At 35.5% G+C, this 23,596-nt stretch overlaps 2 protein-coding genes across 3 annotated transcripts in view; one reads left to right on the top strand and one right to left on the bottom strand.

Annotated features, from left to right (window-relative positions):
• TSG101 (tumor susceptibility 101) overlaps positions 1-10,894 on the top strand; it is a 33,274-nt gene extending 22,380 nt beyond the window's left edge. Inside the window, exons 8-10 of one of the 2 annotated variants that reach the window (XM_039865398.1) lie at positions 7,575-7,777; positions 9,098-9,337; positions 10,559-10,894. In XM_039865398.1, the coding sequence (XP_039721332.1) occupies positions 7,575-7,777; positions 9,098-9,337; positions 10,559-10,648 (533 nt within the window). In that variant the 3' untranslated portion in view covers positions 10,649-10,894. The remainder of the gene's footprint in view (positions 1-7,574; positions 7,778-9,097; positions 9,338-10,558) is intronic. The other variant, XM_039865405.1, reaches the window with a different exon arrangement.
• A 1,007-nt stretch (positions 10,895-11,901) lies between these two features.
• The window catches only part of LOC120604563 (L-lactate dehydrogenase C chain-like), a 46,542-nt gene continuing 34,847 nt past the window's right edge, over positions 11,902-23,596 (bottom strand). The window contains exon 9 of the mRNA XM_039865417.1: positions 11,902-12,099. Coding sequence (XP_039721351.1) covers positions 11,977-12,099 — 123 coding nt within the window. The 3' untranslated portion in view covers positions 11,902-11,976. The remainder of the gene's footprint in view (positions 12,100-23,596) is intronic.

The raw sequence follows: 23,596 nt of genomic DNA, 5'->3' as shown, positions 1-23,596 counted from the left end.
CCTTTTGTAAGTAGCTTAATGAATTGGCCTGGTTCGCATTTAATAGCACAAATCAGAATGCCTTTGCTCCTGTAGTAGTTTGAAATTTTCCTCCTACAGAGATTGACCTATTTTTTTTGTTTGTTTTATTATAAAAAGAGATAATACAGGCATGATCTAGTGATCCACATGGGCTTGATCCAGTTTCTGAGTAGATGGGCAGTATAAGCTAATGCTTGGGATTGCTTAGGCTCCCAAGCTTGCTCTGTAGATTAAATGCCAGGCCAAAGACTATTGTGTGGGTCTGAGCAAGTACCATACAGAAGTAAAAATGCTGGGCACGTGATTCACTTTTGCCGGTTAGAGAGAGATTTAGTTACTGTTTAATTCGTATTTTACTTTGGGGTTACCAAGGGTTCTCTAATATAAATGAGCTCCTTTTTGAGTTATAGGAAGTAGTGATTATCAGTACTGGTACAAGATAAAATTGATTGTCTTAAGTGTTTGAAGATGGTTTAAAATCGGGCATTGTATACTAGTGTAATTTAAAGATACTGGCCTAAATTATTCATTGAATTATCAAATCCATTGCTTTCCTAATAGTAGAAAAATTGCCTTATTTCCTAGGGATTAAGTATAGTGATTGGATCCTGACGTTTAAATAAGATTTTACTTAGGATCTTTTCTCAAAATCTGTGTTACCTTTTCAATTGCTACTAATCTGGAATTGTAGAAGGGCACTTGTGAAATCTGACTGTGCATGGGTAAAGGTCAGTGTGTGGGGGCCAGTTTACCATAAATTCTCCATAATCCAAGGCTCATTTTAGGTATAAAGAATATTGAAATTTGTCTTAAGATGTTTGAGAATTTTTGTTTGAGATTTGACTCAGAAGATGAGAATTTTCCATGAAATCCTTTTTAAATTAGTTTATATAAACAATCTCTTAAAGTATCATGGTTCATTGAATTTTGAACTTTAATCTCGGGTTTTTTTGGCTTTCATATTTCAGATCTTAATTAACATTCTCATTTAGAAAGTGGATGGATTTAAAGTGTTCACATGTGCTGTATTATGCCTATATGTGATAGAACTAGGTCTAATCTTGGTATTGCTAGCCTCCTCAGATGAACTGTGACCTTTATAGAAAGCCAGGCAACTGCTGCCTCATCTCTGTTCCTGTTTTGAGTGTTAATTGCTTTAGCTGGAGACTTATTTGGAAGGACTTATTTGGTGCTGTGAGGTGGCATTTACCTTAACGTATTATTTTAATTTATTTATTTTAGTTTCAAGTATACAGTACATTGGTTAGACATTTATATAGTTTATAAAATGATCCCCCTAATTGCTCTTTTTCTCCTCTGGTTTTCCACCTAGCCAATATATTAATGCTAACTACATTCCCTATGCTGTGCTCCCATCCCCATGACCATCGATCAACTACTAATTTGTACTTCTTTAACCCTTCACCCCATTTTTCCAGCCCCCCCAACCCGCCTCCCCTTTGTCCATCACCAAATTGTCCACTATATTTGTGAGTCTGTTTTTGATTAGTTTGTTCTTTTTGTTCCTTAGATTCTACATATAAGTGAAATCATGTGGTATTTATCTTTGTCTGTCTGACTTATTTCACTCAGCATAATGACCTCTTGGTCCATCCATGTCGTTGCAAATGGTAGGATTTCATTTTTTTTAATGGCTGAGTATTATTCCATTGTATATATGAACCATAATTTCTTTATCCAGTCATCTGTTGGTGGGCATTTATGTTGCTTCCATATCTTGGCTATTGTAAATTGTGCTGCCATAGGGGTGCATAGATCTTTACGAATTATTGTTTTGGTTTTCTTTGGATAAATACCCAGAAGTGCAATTGCTGGGTCCAAAGGTATATCCATTTTTAATTTTTTGAGAAACCTCCATACTGTTTTCCATAGCGGCTGAAACAATTTGTAATCCCACCAACAATGTATGAGGGTTCCCTTTTTTCCGCATCCTCGCCAACATTTGTTTTTTATTTATTGATAATAGCCATTCTGACAGGTGTGAGGTGATACCTCATTGTGGTTTTAATTTGCATTTCTCTGATTAGTGACCTTGAGCATCTTTTCATATGTCTGTTGGCCATCTCTATTTCCTCTTCGAAGAAGTATCTGTTCAGATCTTCTGCCTATTTTTTAATTGGATTGTTTGTTTTTTTGTTGTTGAGTTGTATGAGTTCTTTATATCTTTAGGATATTAACCTCTTTTCAGATGTATCACTTTTTGTTTTGTTGATGGTTTCTTTTGCAAAAACTTTTTAGTTTGAGGTAGTCCCATTTATTTTTTCTTTTGTTTCCCTTGCATGGGGAGATATATCCAAAAAGAAATTACTGTTAGTAACATCAGAGAGTTTACTGCCTATGTTTTCTTCTAGAAGTTTTATGGTTTCGGGTCTTACATTTAAGTCTTTAATCCATTTTGAGTCTGTTCTTGTATACGGTGTAAGAAGATGGTCCTGCTTCTTTTTTTTGCATGTATCTAATTTTCCCAACACCATTTATTGAAGAGACTGTCTTTACCCCATTGTATATTCTTTACCTCCTTTGTCATCTATTAAGTGAGCATATAGGCGTGGATTTATTTCTAGGCTCTCTGCCTTAACGTATTTTATAAGAGAAACAGAACGTAAATTCCAGGATTTAAATATGTGTTTTTAAAAATGGCGATTTGGAAATATAGCATAAAAGTAACTTGATCCATTTTAACGTAACAAAGTTTGTTGATATGTTTGTGTGTGCAAAATCCAGGCTAGTTATAAAAAGACCCTTAAGCTTTTATTAGTTCAGATAACTTCTACACAGATAAATGGAACACTTTAATTGCTGCATATGATTGATCAGACATTTGAATGCCTAACCACATTCATATCATTTAGATCCCCAATCCCTGGGAGAAGGATTGTCCTATCTCATAGGAACCATAATCAAATTTCATATAGGATATAAGACAAATTCTTTTAGAAACTAATTTTAAAAATTCATTAATGCATCCTTATAAAATAGAGACTTAATGCGATATTGTTTTCACTAGTCATTATTTTGTAAATTAGCCCTTTTGCTCTCTTTTAAGGACTTAATAAATTAGTACAGTATAAGAAACTGGATATTTTTATTCGGCCTAAGTTCTGTCCAAATGAACAGCTATCTTTGTCATATTGAGTCTATGAAAGTTTCTCATGAAATAAGAGTTACCTCTCTGGTATGTTCTATTATGTATATTTAGTAAGTAAGGAAAGATGATACCTTTTCACATATCCTCATTTGAGGCAGACTGACTTATTCCACAAATTGCCATGAATGTCAATATTCTTGATTAGATAAGAAATGCCCTCAGTTACTAAGGACCTGTGCTGTTTGGGAAATCCATAAGACCACCCTCACTTCTGACACCAGTTGCAAGTTTTAGGGGTCCCCACGACCACCCTCAGGTCTGATCATTTTCTAGGACTCACAGAACCTACCAAAAGCTCTTATAGTCACAGTTATGGCTTATTACAGCTAAAGAATACAGATTAAAATCAGCTAAGGGAAGAAACACATGAGGAAGTCCAGAAAGTTTCAAGCACGAGGTTTCTAGTTGTCCTCTCCCAGTAGAGTCATTATGCATAGAGTATTGCCAACCAAGGAAGCTTTCCCAAGCTTTGGTATCCAGAGTTTTTACTGGGGCTTGGTCACAGATGTGAGGCTGTCCGTGTGCCTGACCTTTAATCTCTAGCCTCACCAGAGGTTGAGCTGTTTATTACTGCATGGCCCAAAACTCCTACCATAAATCATATTGTTAGACTATCCGGTGTGGCCTGAGGTCCCCAAGTAAACAAAGCAGGACATTCCAGGGACTTAGCGATCACCCTCAGGAGCCAAGGGCAAAGGCCATACCTCTCTTTGGGTAAGCTAAATTCTTTACTACACAGGACCAAATTATGAAATATTTTGGTTTATATTGTTTAAACTTTAAAAAATACCCTAGAGCACAAAAAAGAAAAAAGCATGTTTTTAAAAGATTAGGTGCTGCCCAAAACTTCCTGCCTGGTATTGTAATTTCAAGATGAGAAGAGCAACATGGAGCACTGGAAAAGGAGGCACATGCTTACCTAAACATGAGATGGGCCACCACTCATGTTACAAACCAGGAATTGTGCGGGATTCCTATACTTTGAGTTTTTGTTTTTATTTTTGTTTCTTGGTGGGAGGGAGTGCAATAAAGAATAGGTTGGAAACTTAACTCTGGTTAATATATCAAAAGGGGTAGGTTGTTACAGAAACAAGTTAATGTTTATGCTACCCTGTATTAAGTTGATTCAATAAAATTTTCTGAGATTTAATTGCAGTTTGCATCTTTCAAATTTGTTGTGAGAAACTAAAATTATAAATCAGTTTTCACCTTCCTGGCAAAAATTGTAAACCAAAGCAAGTCAGAGATTAAATTTTGGAAATATTTCCTGGTACAAGTTTGACTTCTCTTCTTGAGGATAGGAACAGTATCTTTAAAGAATTTGACTCCTGTAGGGCTTAGCACTAAATTGTGGTAGCTACTCAGGCAGAATTAGTAAATAGAAACAGTAATAGCATTGAAATCTGTGATGTTAAATGTCACTCTTATTCACTTTTCAACACCTTTTCCAGTATACGCCCATTCAAGACAGTAGAGCTTATTCTGATTTTCAGGTCGTAGAGGTATTGATTAGATCTTCCATTTCGTTTAATATTACTTTATCATTCATTTTGTAGCTCATATATATTTGTAAGCAATTTCAGTAATTACCTTCTACATCCCAGAAAAATGTAAAAGAAACAAAGGTTCCAAAAGAGCACACCTGAAGGACCTCTAACCATTTAGGGCCTTGAGGTTGCTTTGCTGCAGGCCCCCTCCCAGAAGAGAACACATTTTGTTGGATTCAGGAAATCATTCAGCTACAATTTGCCTTGTGTGTTTAGTACCGAGGCAGCATAATAAGGATTATACAGTCCCTCTCTTTGGAAAAGTATGTTTTTAAACTGATATATACAGTAAGAACTGTTAAGAAAGCAGATTCTATTTGTTTTGCTGGTGTATGGGGAATTCATTATGGTCAGTAGAGGAAACATCATTTGTGGAGATTAGCCTTAACCACATTTAATGATAGAAAATGGAATCTGATGTTCAAGAGCATTAACCTTGTTTTAAATGACTAGATCTTGTTAATAGAAGAGCTAGTAGAGCTGGTTATGGAAACAGGCAGAACCATCTAGCAGGTAGTTAGAGCACCCAAGTCATTTGCAGGCCTTTCAGGAAGTTTGCCTTTCATGGGTTGTGATTAGGATAACAAGTCTTGTAGCACAAATATGGACCATAATTTTAGGAATGACATGGGAAGTGATGATAGGGCCAGCAAGTAGAAGTTTACAGTAGCAACAAAATATCTGGGGACAAAAAAAAAAAAAAAAAATGACAGATGGAATACAGCAGAATTTCGTAACCTTTTGAGCCTTTTTAGACATTTTTTTCTTAATCGTTCCCCCTTCCCATGAACTGTTAATACCAAAGATTATACTGTATATCTGTTTATGTACTGTATGTACATCTCTACTTTTATACATAAAAAGAGCAAGATTTTTTTTACCTCCTAAGAGCCAATTTGCATCCACTAGAGATAGGAGCAATATCATACCCATTGAGAATGTGCATGGGTTAGACTGACGTTGGCTAAGACTGGACGAAGAGCTAGAGAGAATAGTGCTTCAAAGATTACCCAATGTTTGGGGTAGGAAAAGAGATAAATAAATGGACCTTTCCTTAGCCAAGAACAGAGCTTAATCAGAGAACCAGAACAAAAGCACAGTAGAAAAGGCAGTTGGTATGCTTAGACTAATTCAAATTAGAAAGAGGGATAAATGAAAGCTTAAAAGCATCTGGTCCTTCAAAGGGATCTGGAAGAAAGCAAGCTGTCTTGCTGAGAAAGAGATTAATATTTTTGAAGGGTGAGGAGTCAGGCACATAATGATAGGGGTTTGGATTCTTGTTCCAAGGAAGAGAAAAAAGATGTTCTGAGGATTTTGTGCCTTTGTGGAAAGATGGTAAAAGAGGGCTTAGGTCTTTAAGAAAGAATCAAAAGGATTGAGGCTTTGGTTAGGTTATGGCAGGCGAGGCCCTTGGAATTAGAAGTTCTGGTGATCTGACAGAATGAGAGAGGGGCCACCTTGGCAGGCAGCTTGTGTACAGGGCTATAAGAGACGGGCAAGGAGTCAGGGCTGAAGGGGAGATGCTCACTGGGAACAGGAGTGGTTGAAAGGTTGAAGGTGCAAGAAGGAATGAGTGGAGAGATGAATCAGTGAATTCGGGAAGGTTGCTAGTCATCCTGGTGTTCATAGGAGGGGATGTGAATAAAAAAGTGGTCAGGAAAATGTTAAGACGACTGAAAGGAGACAACTTTACCAGTCCTGAGTGACCAGACCAGCTTATGGAATGGCAAGAGTTGTGATCAGATAGGACGCTGAAGAGCACGCGTGTGGAGCTGGTTGCGGTGTAGTTCAGACAGCACAGTGTCCTGGTACCTTGGACAAGGAAGCGGCTTGTAACGAATGGGCACATGAGTGGTGAGAGTTTGGGTCCATTATTACAGACAGACTTTTTTCCCCTGATGAGTGGAACTCAGTGTCAAGGTGATCAAAATTTTAAGCTCAGAGTGGAAGTATTCTTTTAGTCTGTAACCATTCTTTATTCATTGTAGGCAATAAAGATTAAATATACTTACAATAATTCCCCACATGGTATTCCATCATCAAGCATAATTGATAAATCAAAATACCATTTATATATTTGCTGATTTAGGACCCTAACTGAAGAACATTGATAATCATAAAAAGTATCCATATTTATGTTAAAGAGAGGACCTTTTGGAGAAAATATCTGTGAGATACATTTATTTGATCTGAAATGTGCAAGGAAGCTATTTAAGACACTGGTTGTTAAGAAAGGGCGTTTGGAAGAGAATAGTAAAGAATCCTGAGAATAAACAGAAGTTTATCAGCTGTTGAATTTTTTGGATGTCATTCTCTTTTGCTCATCTCTTCTGGTAAAGAGTAAAGGAGTAAAACCTTGCAGAAGGGAAGCTCTGTTAACCTGTACATTATTTTAGGGAAACTGCCCATTCTCAGCCTTCTTACTGACACCTGTACAGTGGGTTCATATCTCCTTCAGCTTAGCAGTGAAGTTTGAGAATGGACTTGACCTAGATCAAGTGTTTCTCCTTGGTACAAATTTGTTCTGTTTGTTGAAGATTATGAATGATTGTAATATGTAGGGACACAGCTTCATTGAGAAAATAGCTATAGTTGGGGATTAAAGTAGAGAAAGCAGGTAAATATGAATTAATAGTAATCTCTTACAGGGAGAGTATTTCTTAGTCAACTCAGATTTTAATGTTGTTTTTGGTGACATTGTGATATTTAACATATAATGTTTCTTTTCTCCCACTTAGAAAGTGTCAGCTCCTAGTTTGTCTTGTTTTCTGAAGATTCCTGTGAAAGAAATAGCAAGAACTTGGGAAATAAGGGACTTTTTGCCTTTTCTCCTGCAGGTCCCAGTAGGGATGGCACAATCAGTGAGGACACCATCCGAGCTTCTCTCATCTCAGCGGTCAGTGACAAACTGAGATGGCGGATGAAGGAGGAAATGGATCGTGCCCAGGCAGAGCTTAATGCCTTGAAACGAACAGAGGAAGACCTGAAAAAAGGTCACCAGAAACTGGAAGAGATGGTTACCCGTTTAGATCAAGAAGTAGTAAGTAACTCATTGAATAGTTTGCAATTTTTAGATTGAATCGTAGGCAGCACAAAGTGTTCTGTGTGTACCTGGGTTACACTGGACATTGTGGATATAGTAAGAGTTCAGAAAATCACACATCTTTAAGCATTTGGATATAGTTTCTGTATAGCTTTGTTTAAAATGGAGACTGTGTGTGGAATTGTCTTTGATTGGGAGGTGGATGGTATTTTGCTTGCATCTTTACCCTAGGGGGTGACGTTTTGACCCAAAGGAGGATTGTTTTTTGAATGCTTGATGTTGCCAGATAGTTACCAGGAAATAAAAATTTTAGAGAGCTCTAAGCCAAAGTAAAGATCTGCAGACCTTGGGTACAGACTTCAAGGTCAGTTCTTTTTACTGTTTCCAAATGTCGTTAGAGCTATATTTAAAGTATCTTCATTGAGCCCTTTTAATTTAATCCAGAGATATATGGGTGACTTAAGAGCTGCATGTAAATGTGGTGTTTACAGCCTTTAGCTCTTAAGCTTTCTTACATAGCAGTATCAGGCTGCTATGCTCTAAAGAGTCAGTGTAAGTTGGCCCTGTAACTTTAATGATGAAGTAGGGGCACTAGTATAATCTGAGTGCCAGCTTCACTTTCCATTTTCATTCCTGTGAAGGAGAATTTTTTCCAATAAATGTGCATTTATGATGAAAGGGTAAAGAGTTATTGAATATTTGAGGGCTCTGGGGAAAGTGATTTGTTACATACATATTATTAGTCTTACCAAATGGTTCTAGTATGTAAAGTGAGCTTCCCAGTAGCCGGCTATTTTCAAAAGTTCAGGAAAGTGATACCAGTATAATTCAGAGCCTGCAACCCACCACCCGTGATATCTTGTGACTAGTGTCCAAGTGTTTAGGGTTTTATGTACTGAATCCTCTGTATAGACTGGGGAAAGTTATTTCTTTGTGGCAGTTGCCCACTTGTTTGGAAAAAAGATTTCTTTTATGATTTTCTTGTAAGGAACCTCCAGCTGGAAAGTATCTTGTGTGATGGCTTAATTTGTAATATCATTTGTCGGTGATAAGTGACAGCCTTACCACTGCCATTGCAGGTGTTCAGCTCAGGGTATTTCCAACATTATCCTGTTTTCCCTCAGCGTACTAGATCACACCTTTTCCTCTGCCTTTGACTAATGTGTTATTTGAAACAATCTCATCCATGAGTTGTTTAAACGTTGTTTTTTTATTAGCAAGTTTGTTTCTGTGAAGTTGAGTTGTTGATGTCTAACAAGCAAATAATTGTATACAATTGGTATTAAAGTCATCATACTTGGCCTGTTCTGTTTTCAGGCTGAAGTTGATAAAAACATAGAACTTTTGAGAAAGAAGGATGAAGAACTCAGTTCTGCTCTGGAGAAAATGGAAAATCAGTCTGAAAACAATGATATTGATGAAGTTATCATTCCCACAGCCCCACTATACAAACAGATCTTAAATCTGTACGCAGAGGAAAATGCTATTGAAGACACTATCTTTTACCTAGGAGAAGCCTTGAGGCGGGGAGTAATAGACCTGGATGTCTTCCTAAAGGTATGTCTTCCTCATTCTGCTTTCCAGGATTTTGGAACTTGTGTTTTAGAGGCACTGACCTTGAAAACCACAAACCAAGAGGATTTCTCTGTAAGGCGGGGTTAAAATTCCTCCTCTTCCCAAAAGAGCGAGTAAGATATATGACTGTGAGCAGTGTCTCACTTACCGAGTGCTGAGGGATCTGTCTGAGCAGGGGGGAAAAAGTGGGCTACTGGGTGCAGTTCTCTACCTCCTAGGCAGCATCAAGCTGAGTTTAATTTTTCCATCTTACTATTGCGCCTCAGGAGGTACAGTCAGATTTCCATTGATTCTTTCAGGTCATACAATCTAAATTGAGATCGACTGGCCCACCCCCATTGTTTTTCTGTTAATTTTCTTAGAGTTACATAATTTTAGACCTGTTTTCTCAGATCAAACAGTCCTGCAAAGTATTGGGCTGCTAGTACTAGAGCCCTTTTGAAAGAAGACTGTTTCGGGCTTAATGCTATTGTACACACATGTAGAAAAGATCCCATAAGCCCAGTTTGGCTATTGCTCCTTGTTGGGTCATAAAGAGCATGGTTTTAGGAATAGCAACAGCTACCGTTTGGTATATTCAGTCCAGCTGCTGCTTCAATGTACATGTGAGGCTAATGGGGTCACTTGCTTATCTTGCCTGAATCTCTGTGAGTGAGGGGCCAAACCAATCCTGGACCTTGTGCAAGGACATGAATGGTTAGGTACAAACCAGAGACCCCAGAGAGGACTGACTCCCTTTCTATACACTGTCCCCTGCTTGGGTGGCAATAGCCTAGGAAAAGACACATGTGGAGAGGCAAGAAGTATGCTGTCTGCTGGCCTTGTGCTGCTTATCCCTGCCTGCCCTTCCTAGTCAAGTGAGGATAGACAGTCATAGTTATCAAAGGTTTTTGTAAATTTTGTTAGGATCACAGTACAAGTTTCCCTGGCATCTCAAGATATAGCTCAGACTCCTGAGCCAGATCTTCCAATGTGCTTTCCTTGTGAAGTAAGCTTTTATAAGGTCTCAGAAGATTACTTTCTTTAACACAGCCTGCCAGCATCAATCTGTTGAAGTTTAAAAAGCCATATGTAATGAAGTACTGATTCCAAAGGAAGGATGATGTGAGTTTAGGATTCTTAGATCCTTTTTAGGTTATAAACTGATATTTCATGCCTAGGTCAAAGCCATTCTAAACTGTTGAAACTTTTTCCCCCTCCCAGCATGTACGTCTTCTGTCCCGTAAACAGTTCCAGCTGAGGGCACTAATGCAAAAAGCAAGAAAGACTGCCGGTCTCAGTGACCTCTACTGACTTCTCTGATATCAGCTGGAGATGGAACTCTTCTTAAAGCATTCTTTCCTTCCTTTCTCTGATCAGTAGGTGCCCAGAATAAGTTATTGCAGTTTATCATTCAAGTGTAAAATATTTTGAATCAATAATATATTTTCTGTTTTCTTTTGGTAAAGACTGGCTTTTATTAATGCACTTTCTATCCTCTGTAAACTTTTTGTGCTGAATGTTGGGACTGACTATGCTAAATAAAATTTGTTGAATAACTTTTTTCTTCTTTATTGAACATCTTTAGGAAAAATCTGTGAAACCTGGCTTTTAATTTAGCAAACAAAACATAAGTTTAAATTTAGCTTATTCTATAGCATATAAAGTGAGTTCTATTTAATATGGGATATAGAAATAGAAATCTAAATTTTGAAAGAATGAAAATTGAGGGACTTGACTTTTAGTGAAAAGTCCTCCTACCAGTCCCTACTTAGATTTGTTTCCTTTCTAGGCCTGATTGAACCATAACTGTTCCCATCAAGAAGGAGCAAAATGGCCAAGCTATATTCCTGAGAATTCAACTAGGCAAGATGGTCTGGCCACAATTAAAGAGGAAGGTACAGTGTACTATTCTTGCCCTCCCACTTTTACCGTCATTTGAAGTCAGTCTTCCTGGCAAATGATTCTGTAGCAGAGTTAATGACCACTGAATACACTATATTATCCTGTAGAGCTCATCTAGTAGAACAGAATTTTCTGTCAAAATGACAGCAAGGAGGTTCATGAAGTTACAGAGAAATTAATGTGTTAATTTCCGATATTTAGGGAGCCAGGCAGTCTACTCTATAGTTCTCCCAAGAAAAGAATGACCAATTTAGTTTCAATCATCACTGAGGGGTTTAGACAGTTAAGATCTTTTCTTTAAAATCCACTTGGAAATACAGTAAAAACTAGCAAGTTCAAATCAAGATCTAATTTCCCGTTAGGGCTGGAACTGCTATTTAGTTATTTTTGTGACACATACTTTTTACATTATAGGAAAGTTACAACTTTTAGGTATCAGCCAGCCAGAATGAAAGACATAGCATATACTTGATGAAAAGAATCAATTTCTAGAACAAAGTAAACACCCATCATAGATTCTTTTGGACCAGATGGCAACTTACATACATATACAAGGCAAGTACTGGTACATCAGAGGTACCAAAACACCTCTTTGATGCAGTCACTTAGAAATTGTAAAAAATAAGTATCCAACAATCTGGATGCTAAGTAGAGAAGTCACTCTTGCCCTTTTCCTTTTTCCAACTTTTAGGAATTTGAGTTTATTCTAAAGTGTGATATGTATAATCCTATAACTATCATCTCTTTTTCAGTAACTTCAGAATGGTAGCTTTAAGCAACTTTAAAGCTTGAGCTCCTTCTGAATTTCCCAAAGTTTCTGCGCTCTTTTTCAAACAGGCCTCCTCAGGGGTCAGCTTTACCTTTATGAGATCTGTAATGCCATTCTCTCCCAGGATACAAGGGACACTAAGGAATACTTCATTTATTCCATAAAGGCCCTGAAAGTAAAGACTTAAAAATTGTTCCCTTTTCTTTCTCACTTCTAACAAAGGTCTGCAATATAAGAAACAACTGTTGCTGGGTGAATAAGTATTTAACAGATTTCTAGTATGAACTGTTTCAGAAAACAGACCACCAAGACACAAAAATTTTAAGCTTGATGAGTAGACATACTTATAGTTTAAATTCATCAGCCACCTTTCCACACAGGCCCCAGCCTCTTGCCATATTTGTTGGGACCCACCTTCCTTTTCCTATCTCCTTACCCCTAAACTACTTCCTATCAGGGAATCACTTCAAAATTTCTATTACTTTATTCTTGATGATTTAATTCCATTTTGCTTTTACTTTTCCCACTCAGGGTAGAAGACCAACTTCCCCCTCCCCAGGAGACTAACTGCTGATACTTGTGTGACCAGTACTACTTTCTTAGGTCTCTTCACTGGACATCATGTAGCAAACCCTACCCACCGTAATTCCTAATGTTACTATTTGTGCTTACCTTTATCTAATTGAACTGTAATAAATACCACACTAAGCCAAATCTACAAATATAGGTCTCTCCCTCTACCCCACCTCTCTCTCTTCAGTGGCAACAAAGAATAGACTTTAGGAAGAGAAGTACTTCCACAAGATCAACTTCAAAAATTAATTGGCCCTCAAAAATGTTCTTTTACCCCTACTTTATATTAATGTTAAATAATTTTTCAAGCATCCTACCTTACTTATGGTGGAAACTGGATGCAGACTCCTAAGAGTCTTCAAAATACTTTGTTATATCAGCTACAGATCGGGCAGCACCCCAAGAAGCATATTCTTTCTTTTTAATCATCTCATACTCACTGTAGAGTTAGAAGAAATCACGAACATGAGAAGTTTAGAAGAAATACTTGTCACTGAATATCCATTGTGTGGCAACCTGTCTGACCGAGCCACAAAACTGAAATGTTTCCATCAATAATTTCTCCTAGATATTTCTCATAGGGGTTGGTTATTTAAGGTAATTAATCCTGAAATTAACATGAAATCAAATTTACCACTAACAGTAAAGACCATATAGCAACAGTTTAAAAGAATAAATTGTCTATGTGGTAGACACTGGGTTAGGCTCAGCAATGAGTGAGTCAGACTCAGACCCTCACTGCTTAAGAATTTATAATCTGGTGAATATGATCACAAAGTAGAAGTGCCAATGAAACAAAAGTAAGGATAATGTAACAACATAAACTTTAGGTACCTGATCTCATCCCTCTGGCAGAATTCAAGTCACTAATTACCAAGGAAATGAAAATACAAAAAAACTAACACATTACCTGGCAACTACTTCTGTGTGAATATTTCCTACTGCTCGAGATCTTCATCAGTTCCTATTTGAGTTCTAATCTTTCAGAGGGACCCCAGCAATTTCACTCCACTCCACATAGGAACTATGAAAAAAGATACCAAAAAATCTACTACATGGTCTTGTATAATAGGATTGTTTTAAACCTTAGCAAAACTGTTATAATTGCCCTGACTGGTTTTCAACTTGGAATGTTCAACTTAGAACTATCAAATTCAGATATAAGTCCCACCTCAAATCTGCTAAATCCGCATCTCCAGAGGTGGGGCTTACAATTCTATCATCTTGGCAGATTCTTCAAATAAGAAAGCAACCATCTTAAACTTCCAACTACAGATAAATTTTAACTTTTATCACTTCAAGTCTTTTTTCCATAGCCAGAGCTTAGATAGATTTCAAGATAGCCAGAAGAAACTAAGAATAAAAGGACTGCTATGACCATATTACCTATCTCCTCTTCCCTTTAGTTTTTTCCAGTTAATATGAGGAATTCATGTTATTCGAATTATAATACTGACTTTTCTGAACTAGGGTGGCCCAGGTTAAATAGAAACTACATCATATTACTTGGTGCTGTATTAAAAAGCCATATAGTCTTAACCATTCATATATAGGATTATAGTAACATTCTCGCTTTTTTCAAATTTGTATTTCTGTTAATTATAAAAATAATAAATGTGCTCAAAATTCAAATGCTACTAAAAGGGCCCAAAGTGGAATAAAAATCTTTCTCCCCACCTAGGAGCTATTTTACTTTATGATTAAGTAGCTATATGATCAAAACAGTTGAAATATTTCAGAGAGTGTGCATGACTCAATGGTGGCTTTTATGCTTACCATGTGAGTCTCCATGCTCTACAAGGACCAACCCATGACAGCTTTCAGAGTGGATACCAAGCCTCTACCCAGTGAACAAACGGAAATGGGCAGTGTCTAGGTTACAGCGACACCCAATAACACAGTATTTGGGAAAAGCACTCAACTTCCAGGCTACATAAGATATCCAGTGAGAAGAAAAAATTCATGTCAGAAAATGTTCTCATCTAAACTGATATATTTTTAGATTTATCTAAATTAAAACTGGTTAAAAAAATAAAACTGGAAAATCTGATGCTTTGTTGGGGGAAAAAACATAGGTCTCTATCCAACTCCAGCTATACCACAATTCCAATAATATCTACTCACAGAAATAATGTAGTAAAAAGTTTTTTTGTTGCTACTTTACATAACCTATTGCACAGAAATATAGTAGGTTCACTCCATTAAAATTTTTGAGAAACATGAATAAATTAATACTCCCATCAAGTCTTTTACATAACTTTTCTCAAAGAACAACTCATTTAGAGCAAAAAGTTTAGTTAAGAGGGGAACAGAGTGATACAGGTATAGATAAAATATAATTGTTAGGCAAAATATAACCAAGCCTTAGTACCAGCAGACGGGAAAAATTTTGGCATAATCTGATACTTTAGGTGTGTGAACTATTTTTTTAGAAGTGTATGAACTATTTTAAACATTATTAGCTTTATCAGAATTTTTTTCTTACTGAATTTAAAAAGTAACTATTAGCCATAAAAGGCAGTGTAGCTAAAATACTAGCAAACAAAATAGAATTTTCAACAAAACATAAATAGGGACAGAGATACCACAATGAAACAATCCAAAAATATAATTATGAGCTTAGATGCCATTAATAAAATGGCCTCAAAATATATGAAGAAAAATTGGGAATTGCAAAGTGGATTTGATTCATAATCATAATGGACAAGTATACCTTTATCAGAAATTGATATAGATCAGTTAATAAATTAAAAATTAGTAACAATAAAACAATAAAACTGATAAGTGTAACTGAATAAAGATCATCATGCCTAGTAAAGTCCATTTTTCCCCCAAACATAAGGAACGTTTATACTTTCTATTGACTAGCTCAGAAAATAAACCTTAACAGATTTGAAAGAGCTTATGTTAAGCCACATTTCTCTGATCTCAACTGAGCTAAGTTATAATCAACCACAATAAAACATTTAAAAATGCTTCAAAGCAAAAAAATATATACTCTTAAATGACTCACTGAGTTAAAGAGAAAATGAAGAATTACAAAATATTTACAACTGAATGATAGTGTACCACAAAACCAAAAAAAGTTCTCACTGGTAAATTTATATTCTTAAATATATTTTTTTAAACAAAGATTAAATATCAGTGGCAAAGAGTTATTGATAATAAAGTAAAAGGAAGTAAAGATAAGAACAGAAAGTAGTAAGATTAAAAAAAACTATCAATAAAATAGAAAACTAATTCTTAGGGAAAAGGAAACTGATAAAATAGAATACTACTGGTAAAACGGGAGGATGCAGAGGGTGGGAAAGGGCTGTGTCCCAAACGAATAATGTTAAGAAACAGAAGTAAACACAGACACCTCTAGAGGTTTAAAAAGTCAAAATATTAAATACATGCCAGTACATGTAAAAACTTGGATGAAAAGGACAATTCTAGAAAACTTCCTAAAATGACAAGAAATGGAAATTTGAATAAACAAATACATATACATTCATGAGCTTCCAGCAAAAATCTATCCCCTCACCATTTCAAACTTTTACAGATGAGTTTTGTCAAAACTTCAAGAAACAGTTCATTTTCTCATATGACCTATTTTATTAGATTACAGGAAAAAGATGGGGATATAAAACCCTGACACCAAAACTGAGCAAAGACCACTTGAAAAATAATAAACCCATGTCACTTATTTACATGGATTCACGAGTACTAAGTATTAGCAAATATAGTTGAGTGTTTTTTAAAAAAATATTTCATGACCCAGAAATGCAAAGATGGTTCAATATCAGAAAATCCATTAACCCATTTCCCATTTGCCCCGAGAATACCTGCTGGTGGCGCTTGGGGCTGCAGCATTTACCCCAGGATTACATGAAGATTACAGTCCTAACCTTATCTCCAACGTTTGCCAAAAATATCTCACTTTTATTATTATTTTCTCATTGCTCTAGTATATCGACAGTCTGGGAACAAATGACATCATCCTATTTATAGCATCCTGTTTTTAGTAGTATTTCCATTTATAAAATATAGTAATTCACGATGACTGAAAAAGTCAAATCCTAGAAAATGTAGCTTTCCTATTCATGATGTTAAATGAATACTGGCAGCGAGTTGCACTTTTTTTTTTCTAAACAGGAAAGGGTTAATATATTACACCACATGAAATTTAAAGAAAAAATATATATGGTCATCTGAATTTTGCAAAAACCTGACAAAATTCCAAACCTATTCAGGATTTTAAGAGATAAACTCAACAATCTAGGAAAAGGCAACTTTCTTAACCTCAAAAAGGTTATCTTATCAAGATCCAAAACAAACATATATAATGAAGAAAAATTAGGATTTTCATTACAGTCAGGAAGACAGGGATACTCACTATTGCTGTTTTTATTTAACACTGTACTGAAGAGATCCTCCTGGCTAATACAGTAGGACACAAAAAAGATAAAGGTCTTAAGAGTAGACAAAAGTCCTTATTTGGAGATTGGGATTGTCTAGTAGAAAATGTACAAACTTGAAATTAATTAAAGAACAGAAAGAGAACAGACTTGTGGGACACCATGAAACACGAACATGCTCATTGTAGTACCAGAAGGAGAGGAGAAAAAGCAGAAAAAATTCAAAGAAATAGTGGCTGAAACTTCCCAAATGTGAAAAACATTAACCTACACAGCCAAGAAGTTTAAGAACTCCAAACAAGATAATCTGAAAGACATTCTGACTTAGACACATCATAAACTGTTAAAAGCCAAAGAAAATACTGGAAATGGCAAAACAGATATTGCATTCAAGGGAACCAAAATAAGGTAATAGCTGACTTCTAATCTGAACCAATAGAGGTCAGAAAAGAGTTTAATGACATTCAAAGTGCTGGAAAAGAAACTTAACCAAGAATTGGATATCCAGCAAATCTATGTAACGAAAATGAAGGCAAAATAAAGACATTCCCAAATAAACGAAGAGAATTCACTGCTAACAGCAGACCTGCCTTGCAACAATTATTCAAGGAAGTTCTTCAGGCAGAAAGAAACGATACCAGACAACAATTCAAATCGACATGAACTAAAAAAGAGCACTGGTAAGAGTGATTAGGTAGCAACTATAAAAGACAGTATAATAGTCAAGCCCATTTTTGTGGGCTTGCATCCAACTGACGAGCCTATGTAAACTAGGAGAGTTGGTAGGCCTCTGTAAAACTGACAAGGGGGAGAACCCTGTAAAGTGGTTGGTTGCAGTTACGTGGTAGTTAAAAACTGACAAAGGATATCATCAAGGAGTACTTCCAATGCAAGAAATAAACAATAAAAAACTTGGCCTTATACCTCAAAAAATCAATTATAAGAGAAATTTTAAAATATTTGAGACAAATGAAAACAAAAACAATATACCAAATTTTATGGGATGCGGCTTATATATACTGTGCTGAAAGGGAAATCAATACCTGTCAATGCTCACTAGAAAATAAGATCTCAACTCAAAAACCTAACTTTCTATCTTAAGAAACAAGAAAAAGAAGAGCATACTAGACCCAAAGAAAATAATAAAAATTAGATTAGAATGGAAATAAAAATGAAAGAAAAATTGTCAATAGAGAAAATTAATGACACCAAAATGGTTTCTTTGAAAAGATCAACAAAATCGAAAAATCTAAATTGACCAAGAAAAAGAGAGGAGTCAAATTAAAATCAGGAATGAAAGAGGGCATCATCATTCTTGACCTTAGAGAAATATACAGGATTATATGGGAATGTTATGAACTATAAATCAACAAATTAGATAATTTACATAAAACTGTAAATTCCTAGAAAGACAAAAACTACCAAAACTGGCTCAAATAAAAAATCTGAAGAGACATACAACAAAGAGAAATTAAATTGGTAATTTAGAAATCTTTCCAAAAGCAAAGCCTAGCCCAGGTGATTTCACTGGAGAATTCCACTAAATATTTAAAGGATACCACTCCTTTAGAAACTCTTCCAGAAAAAGGAGGAGGGAACACTTCACTACTCATTCTATGGCCCATTATTAGTCTGATACAAAAGAGAGTCAAAGACATCTCTGGAAAACTATAGACTATTTTCCCTCAAGAATATAGATATGAACATCCTCAACAAAATGTTAGCAAACCAAATCTAGCAACATTAAAATGGATTATACATAATGACTAAGTGGAATTTTTCCCAAATTGGTTCAACATCCAAAAATCAATTGGCATAATACATTAGTAGAATAAAGTACAAAACACTCGACTGTCTCAACAGATGCATAAAAAGCATTTGACAAAATCCAACACCTGTTTGTGATAAAAACTCTCAAACTATGAAGAGAATGTCCTTAATACGATAAAGAACATCTATGAAAAACATACAGCTAACATTATACTTAATGGTGAAAGACTAAATACTTTCCTCCTTAAAATTAGGAACAAGACAAGGAGGCCCACTCTCACCACTTTCATGCTCTAGCCAAGGCAATTAGGCAAGATAGAAAAATGAAAAATAAAACTATAGTAGTCCCCTCATTATCTGCAGTTTCAGTTATCTGTAGCCCACTGTGGTCCAAAAATATTAAATGGGAAATTCCTGAAATGAATAACTCACTAAGTTTTAAACCGCATGCCATTCTGAGTAGTGAGCCATCCCACTCTGTCCCTGCTGGGACGTGAATCAGCTCTTTGTCCAGCATATCCACACTGTCTATGCCCCTCACCCATTAGTCACTTAGTGGCCATCTCAGTTATCAGATCAGCTATCTTGGTACTGCAGTGCTTGTGTTCAAGTACCCTTATTTTACTTAATAACTGCCCCAAATCGCAAGAATAGCAATACTGGCAATTCAGATACACCAGAGAAGCTATATAGTGCTTCCTTTAAGTGAAAAGGTCAAAGTTCTCAATAAAGAGAGAAAGAGAACGTAGATCTGAAGTTGCTAAGATCCACAGTAAAAAGAAACATTCTATATGTGAAATTATGAAGGAAAAATTGTGAAGGGTGAGTAAAGTCCAATAAGATTTTGAGAGACCACATAACTTTGTCACATAACTTTTATTACAGTAACTTATAATTATTCTATCTTATTAGTTATTATAGTTAATCTCTTACTGTCTCTAACTTATAAATTAAACTTTATCATAGGTATGTATGTACAGTTGACCTTCTGTATCCTCAGGTTTAGCATTTGTGGTTTCAACCAACCATGGACTGGAAACAGTATTTTCGATCCATGATTGGAAAACGACAGATACGGAAAGCCAACAATATGCATTGTTCTACACCATTTTATAAAAGGGAACTGAGCATCCTCAGATTTGGGTAATTGATGGGGTTCCTGGAAGCACTCTCCCATGGATACCAAGGGATGACTCCATAGGAAAAAAACAGCATATAAAAGGTTTGGTACTTTCTGTGGTTTCAGATATCCACTGACAATCTTGGAACGTATCTCTCACAGATAAGGGGGGACTACTGTACATTTACAGACAACATGATCTTGTACATAGAAAATTCTAAGAATCTACTAAAATATTAGAACTAATGAGTTCAGCAAAATAAGACACAAGATTAATACAAAAGCTAACTATATCTCTATATACTTGCAATGTACAATCCAAAAATAAAACAATTCCTTCACCATCGCATTCAAAATATTTAGGAATAAGTTTACCAAGGAAAGAGTAAGATTTGTACACTAAAAACTATAAAACGTGGAGGGAAAAAAAACTAAAACATTGCTAAAAGAAATTAGGGAAGACCTAAATAAATTGGAAAGACATTCTATGGGCATCAACAGGAAGACTTAAAATATTGTTAAGATGGAAATACTACCAAAAATTATCTACAGATTCAATGTACACCCTATCAAAATCTCTGCAGGCTTTTTTGTACAAATTGACAAGCTAATTCTAAAATTGATGTGGAAATGCAGAGGACTCAGAAGAGCCAAAACAATCTTGAAAAAGAAAATTGGAGGATTAAACATCTGATTTCAAAACTTACCAAAGCTTTAGTAATCAACACTTCTCTAAATAACTCTATGGAGTGATCTTTATGATATACTAAGTTGTTTTTTGTTTTGTTTTTTTTTTTAAGAAGAAAATGGGGAATAGCATATATAGAAACAACAAACTATAAATGATAAAATAGAATTTTAAATGAGTTTTTGGTTACCCATAAAGAGATGGAGGCTATAGGGAAAAGAGAACAGAAACAGAAGCTAGACTCTTCTCTAGAGTTGATGTAATTCTAGAGCCATTTAAGTATTTTATACAAGTATGAAACAAAATTTAAATAATTATAATGTCAAATTAAAGTGAATAAACTTAATCATGTACTAAGACTAAGTTTTGGCCTACTCTCAAAGAAAACTATTCCAAATGACCTTAAAATACAGTAATTTGATTGAATGTCCCAGACTAGATTTCTCAGTTTCAGACTCAGTCAGCTACCTGTTTGATATTTCTTCAATGCCTTTTCAGATTATCTCAAACTTAACATGTCCCAATTGGAAACCTTGATTTTCTCCCCTAAACCCAACACCTGTTCCCTACTTCACTGACTCCCACCCCCCTGAAAGCATCCCAACCCAGGTAAACAGAACCACCATCCAATTAGTTGCTCAAGGAAAATATCTAGAAGTCATTTTTTATTCCTCCCTGTCCCTCACTACACATAATCTACCAGCAGTCCTGCATATTTGATCTCCAAAGTATATCTTGAATTTGTCCACTTTGTGCATGCACCAGTGAAGAGTCTAGTACAATTTTGGAGAATCAGTCAGTAAACTACAGTGTTACTTTCATTTCTACATCCTGAGTAATCTGGAAAACAGCTCAGATATGAAAGCCTTTAGAATGTAAACCTTGAAACTCATGATTAAGCAAATTATCTTTTCATAAGCACTAATGTTTAAAGAAATCCTCATTATGGTACATACACACCGATCACATCTGTGCAAAATACATGTTACATTAACAGGAAGAGAGTCTGGTTATATTGGTAGTTTAGAATACTCACTAAATTTTTTCTCCCAAGTTACTAAAACCATCACCACCACCATCCAGCAAAAAAAAAAAAAATTCTTCACTGAACAGTTAAAATAAAGCTGACCTGGATTGGAAACAATAATCAGTTTGAAGCAGGGGCCACATTGGATAATATTGGAAAATCATAAATTTAAACATGGACACATTGTGATGGACTGAATCAAGGCATGTTTCTCCTTTTATCTGGTGTGTGCCCGCTGTGATAATTGCTACATTAAAGTTTTCAGTGACAAGATAATCTGAGGAAAGATTTGATCAGAAATAGATTGTGAGAAAACATCTGAAATCTAAGTACACATTTCCTGTTCAGTTCAGTTACTGCACTATGTTTGCTAAAGAGTGGGCTCCACCAGATCTTCTTCTATGCCCACAGCACTTTTTTAATTTCAGGAAATTAGTATTAAGTTTTCCTTGTACATTTTTTTAAAGCTTCTCCACATACCTTTTAGACTTTATGGAATAAGAGGTCAAAATGTACTTTAGTCTGGTAAATGAGAATGTTTACTTAAATGTGATTTAAAAAAAAACAAACCTTGAACAGGGAGACCTTATTCATTTATTTCTTCAAATAATTATCTCCTGGATGCTAAATACAATAGTGAAGAGCTTCGGCTTTTAAGTCAAATAAAACTGGGTTCAAGTTCTTACTCCATCACTTTTATTTAACCTCAGTTTGCAGGTGCATCATCTGTAAAACACAAAGTTGTGCTAAGGATTAAATAACATGTAAAGTGCTTAGCTCAGGGTCTGGCACAAAGTGGGCAATTGATTAATGGTAACTGTCATGATAACTACTATGACTACTGCTCCCAGGAATGCAGTATGGTGTGGTAGGAAACTCTGTAACCTAATGAAATCTGAACATGTTATGAGACTACAGAGAAGGGAGCAGCCAGCTTTATCTCTAAAACTGGGGAAGTCTTCATAAAGAGAAATAAAGACAGGATTTTCTTAGATATTCATGTAGTATTAGAATATTTATAGTATTTAACTATGACATTAATCTGTGCTAGAATCAATATTTGGCATTTTCATGAAAGGGCTGCCACGTTGAAGATCTATTGTCTCACCTGTCAATTTGCCTTCATCAGCATCCACAAAGGCAAGTTCATCACTCAAGCCCTAGAAGACAAAGGGGTAGGGTAACTCCTGATTCATTGTAGAATGAAAGAAAATTCTTATACTTGCCATCTGTATATACTTTGTGAATTATTAGAAGACATAATAAATCTGTTCAATATTTCATCATGATATAAAAGTCCAAAAAGAAGAGATACAATTTACAAACAGGTAAGTTTCAGCTCACAATTAGGAAAACAAAACCAGAAACTGTTTAATAAAAGTCTTTGATGGTAGTGAACATCTCTTCAATTTAAGCTGAGGCTACACAATGATAAAGCAGGGATTCTGTAGAAATTTTTCTCACCAGACTATGAGCTTTTTGAAAATAGGCAGTTTTACTCACCTCCACTTATCTAGTGCTTAGCATCTATTTGGCACATAGGAGCTCAATAAAAGTTTTTTGAATAAATGGAGTAACATGTAAGGTCTCTTCCGACTGTAAAAATTTATAGTTCTCTAATCAGGCAATGGTACCTGCAAAAATAATCAGTATTACATATTTATAGCACACAACTTTATTTGTAAAAAGGGAAAATAATGTTTGTATTTGTAGAATACTAGAGGATTCCACACAAGAAACTAATTTAAATGGTTGCCTAACGCAGATGTTGGGGGAAAGGCTGAATGGAAACTGGATGAAAGTGTGACTTCTCCATGTGTATCTTTTTGTTACTTTTATGTGTAACCTTGTAAATGTATTACCTTTTGAAAATAATGATTTAAATATATATTCTTTTAACTTTACTATATATTAAAATTTTCATTGAAAAAAAGACTGTTTTAGTACTTAGAAATAAATGATTGTATCTATAATTTAAGTATATATCCAAGTTATATTGTTGGATCTTTT

Source organism: Pteropus medius, unplaced genomic scaffold, assembly GCF_902729225.1.
Source record: "Pteropus medius unplaced genomic scaffold, Ma_sr-lr_union100, whole genome shotgun sequence".
Taxonomy (NCBI): Eukaryota; Metazoa; Chordata; class Mammalia; order Chiroptera; family Pteropodidae; genus Pteropus; species Pteropus medius.
This window is presented reverse-complemented; position numbering and strand designations above follow the sequence as displayed.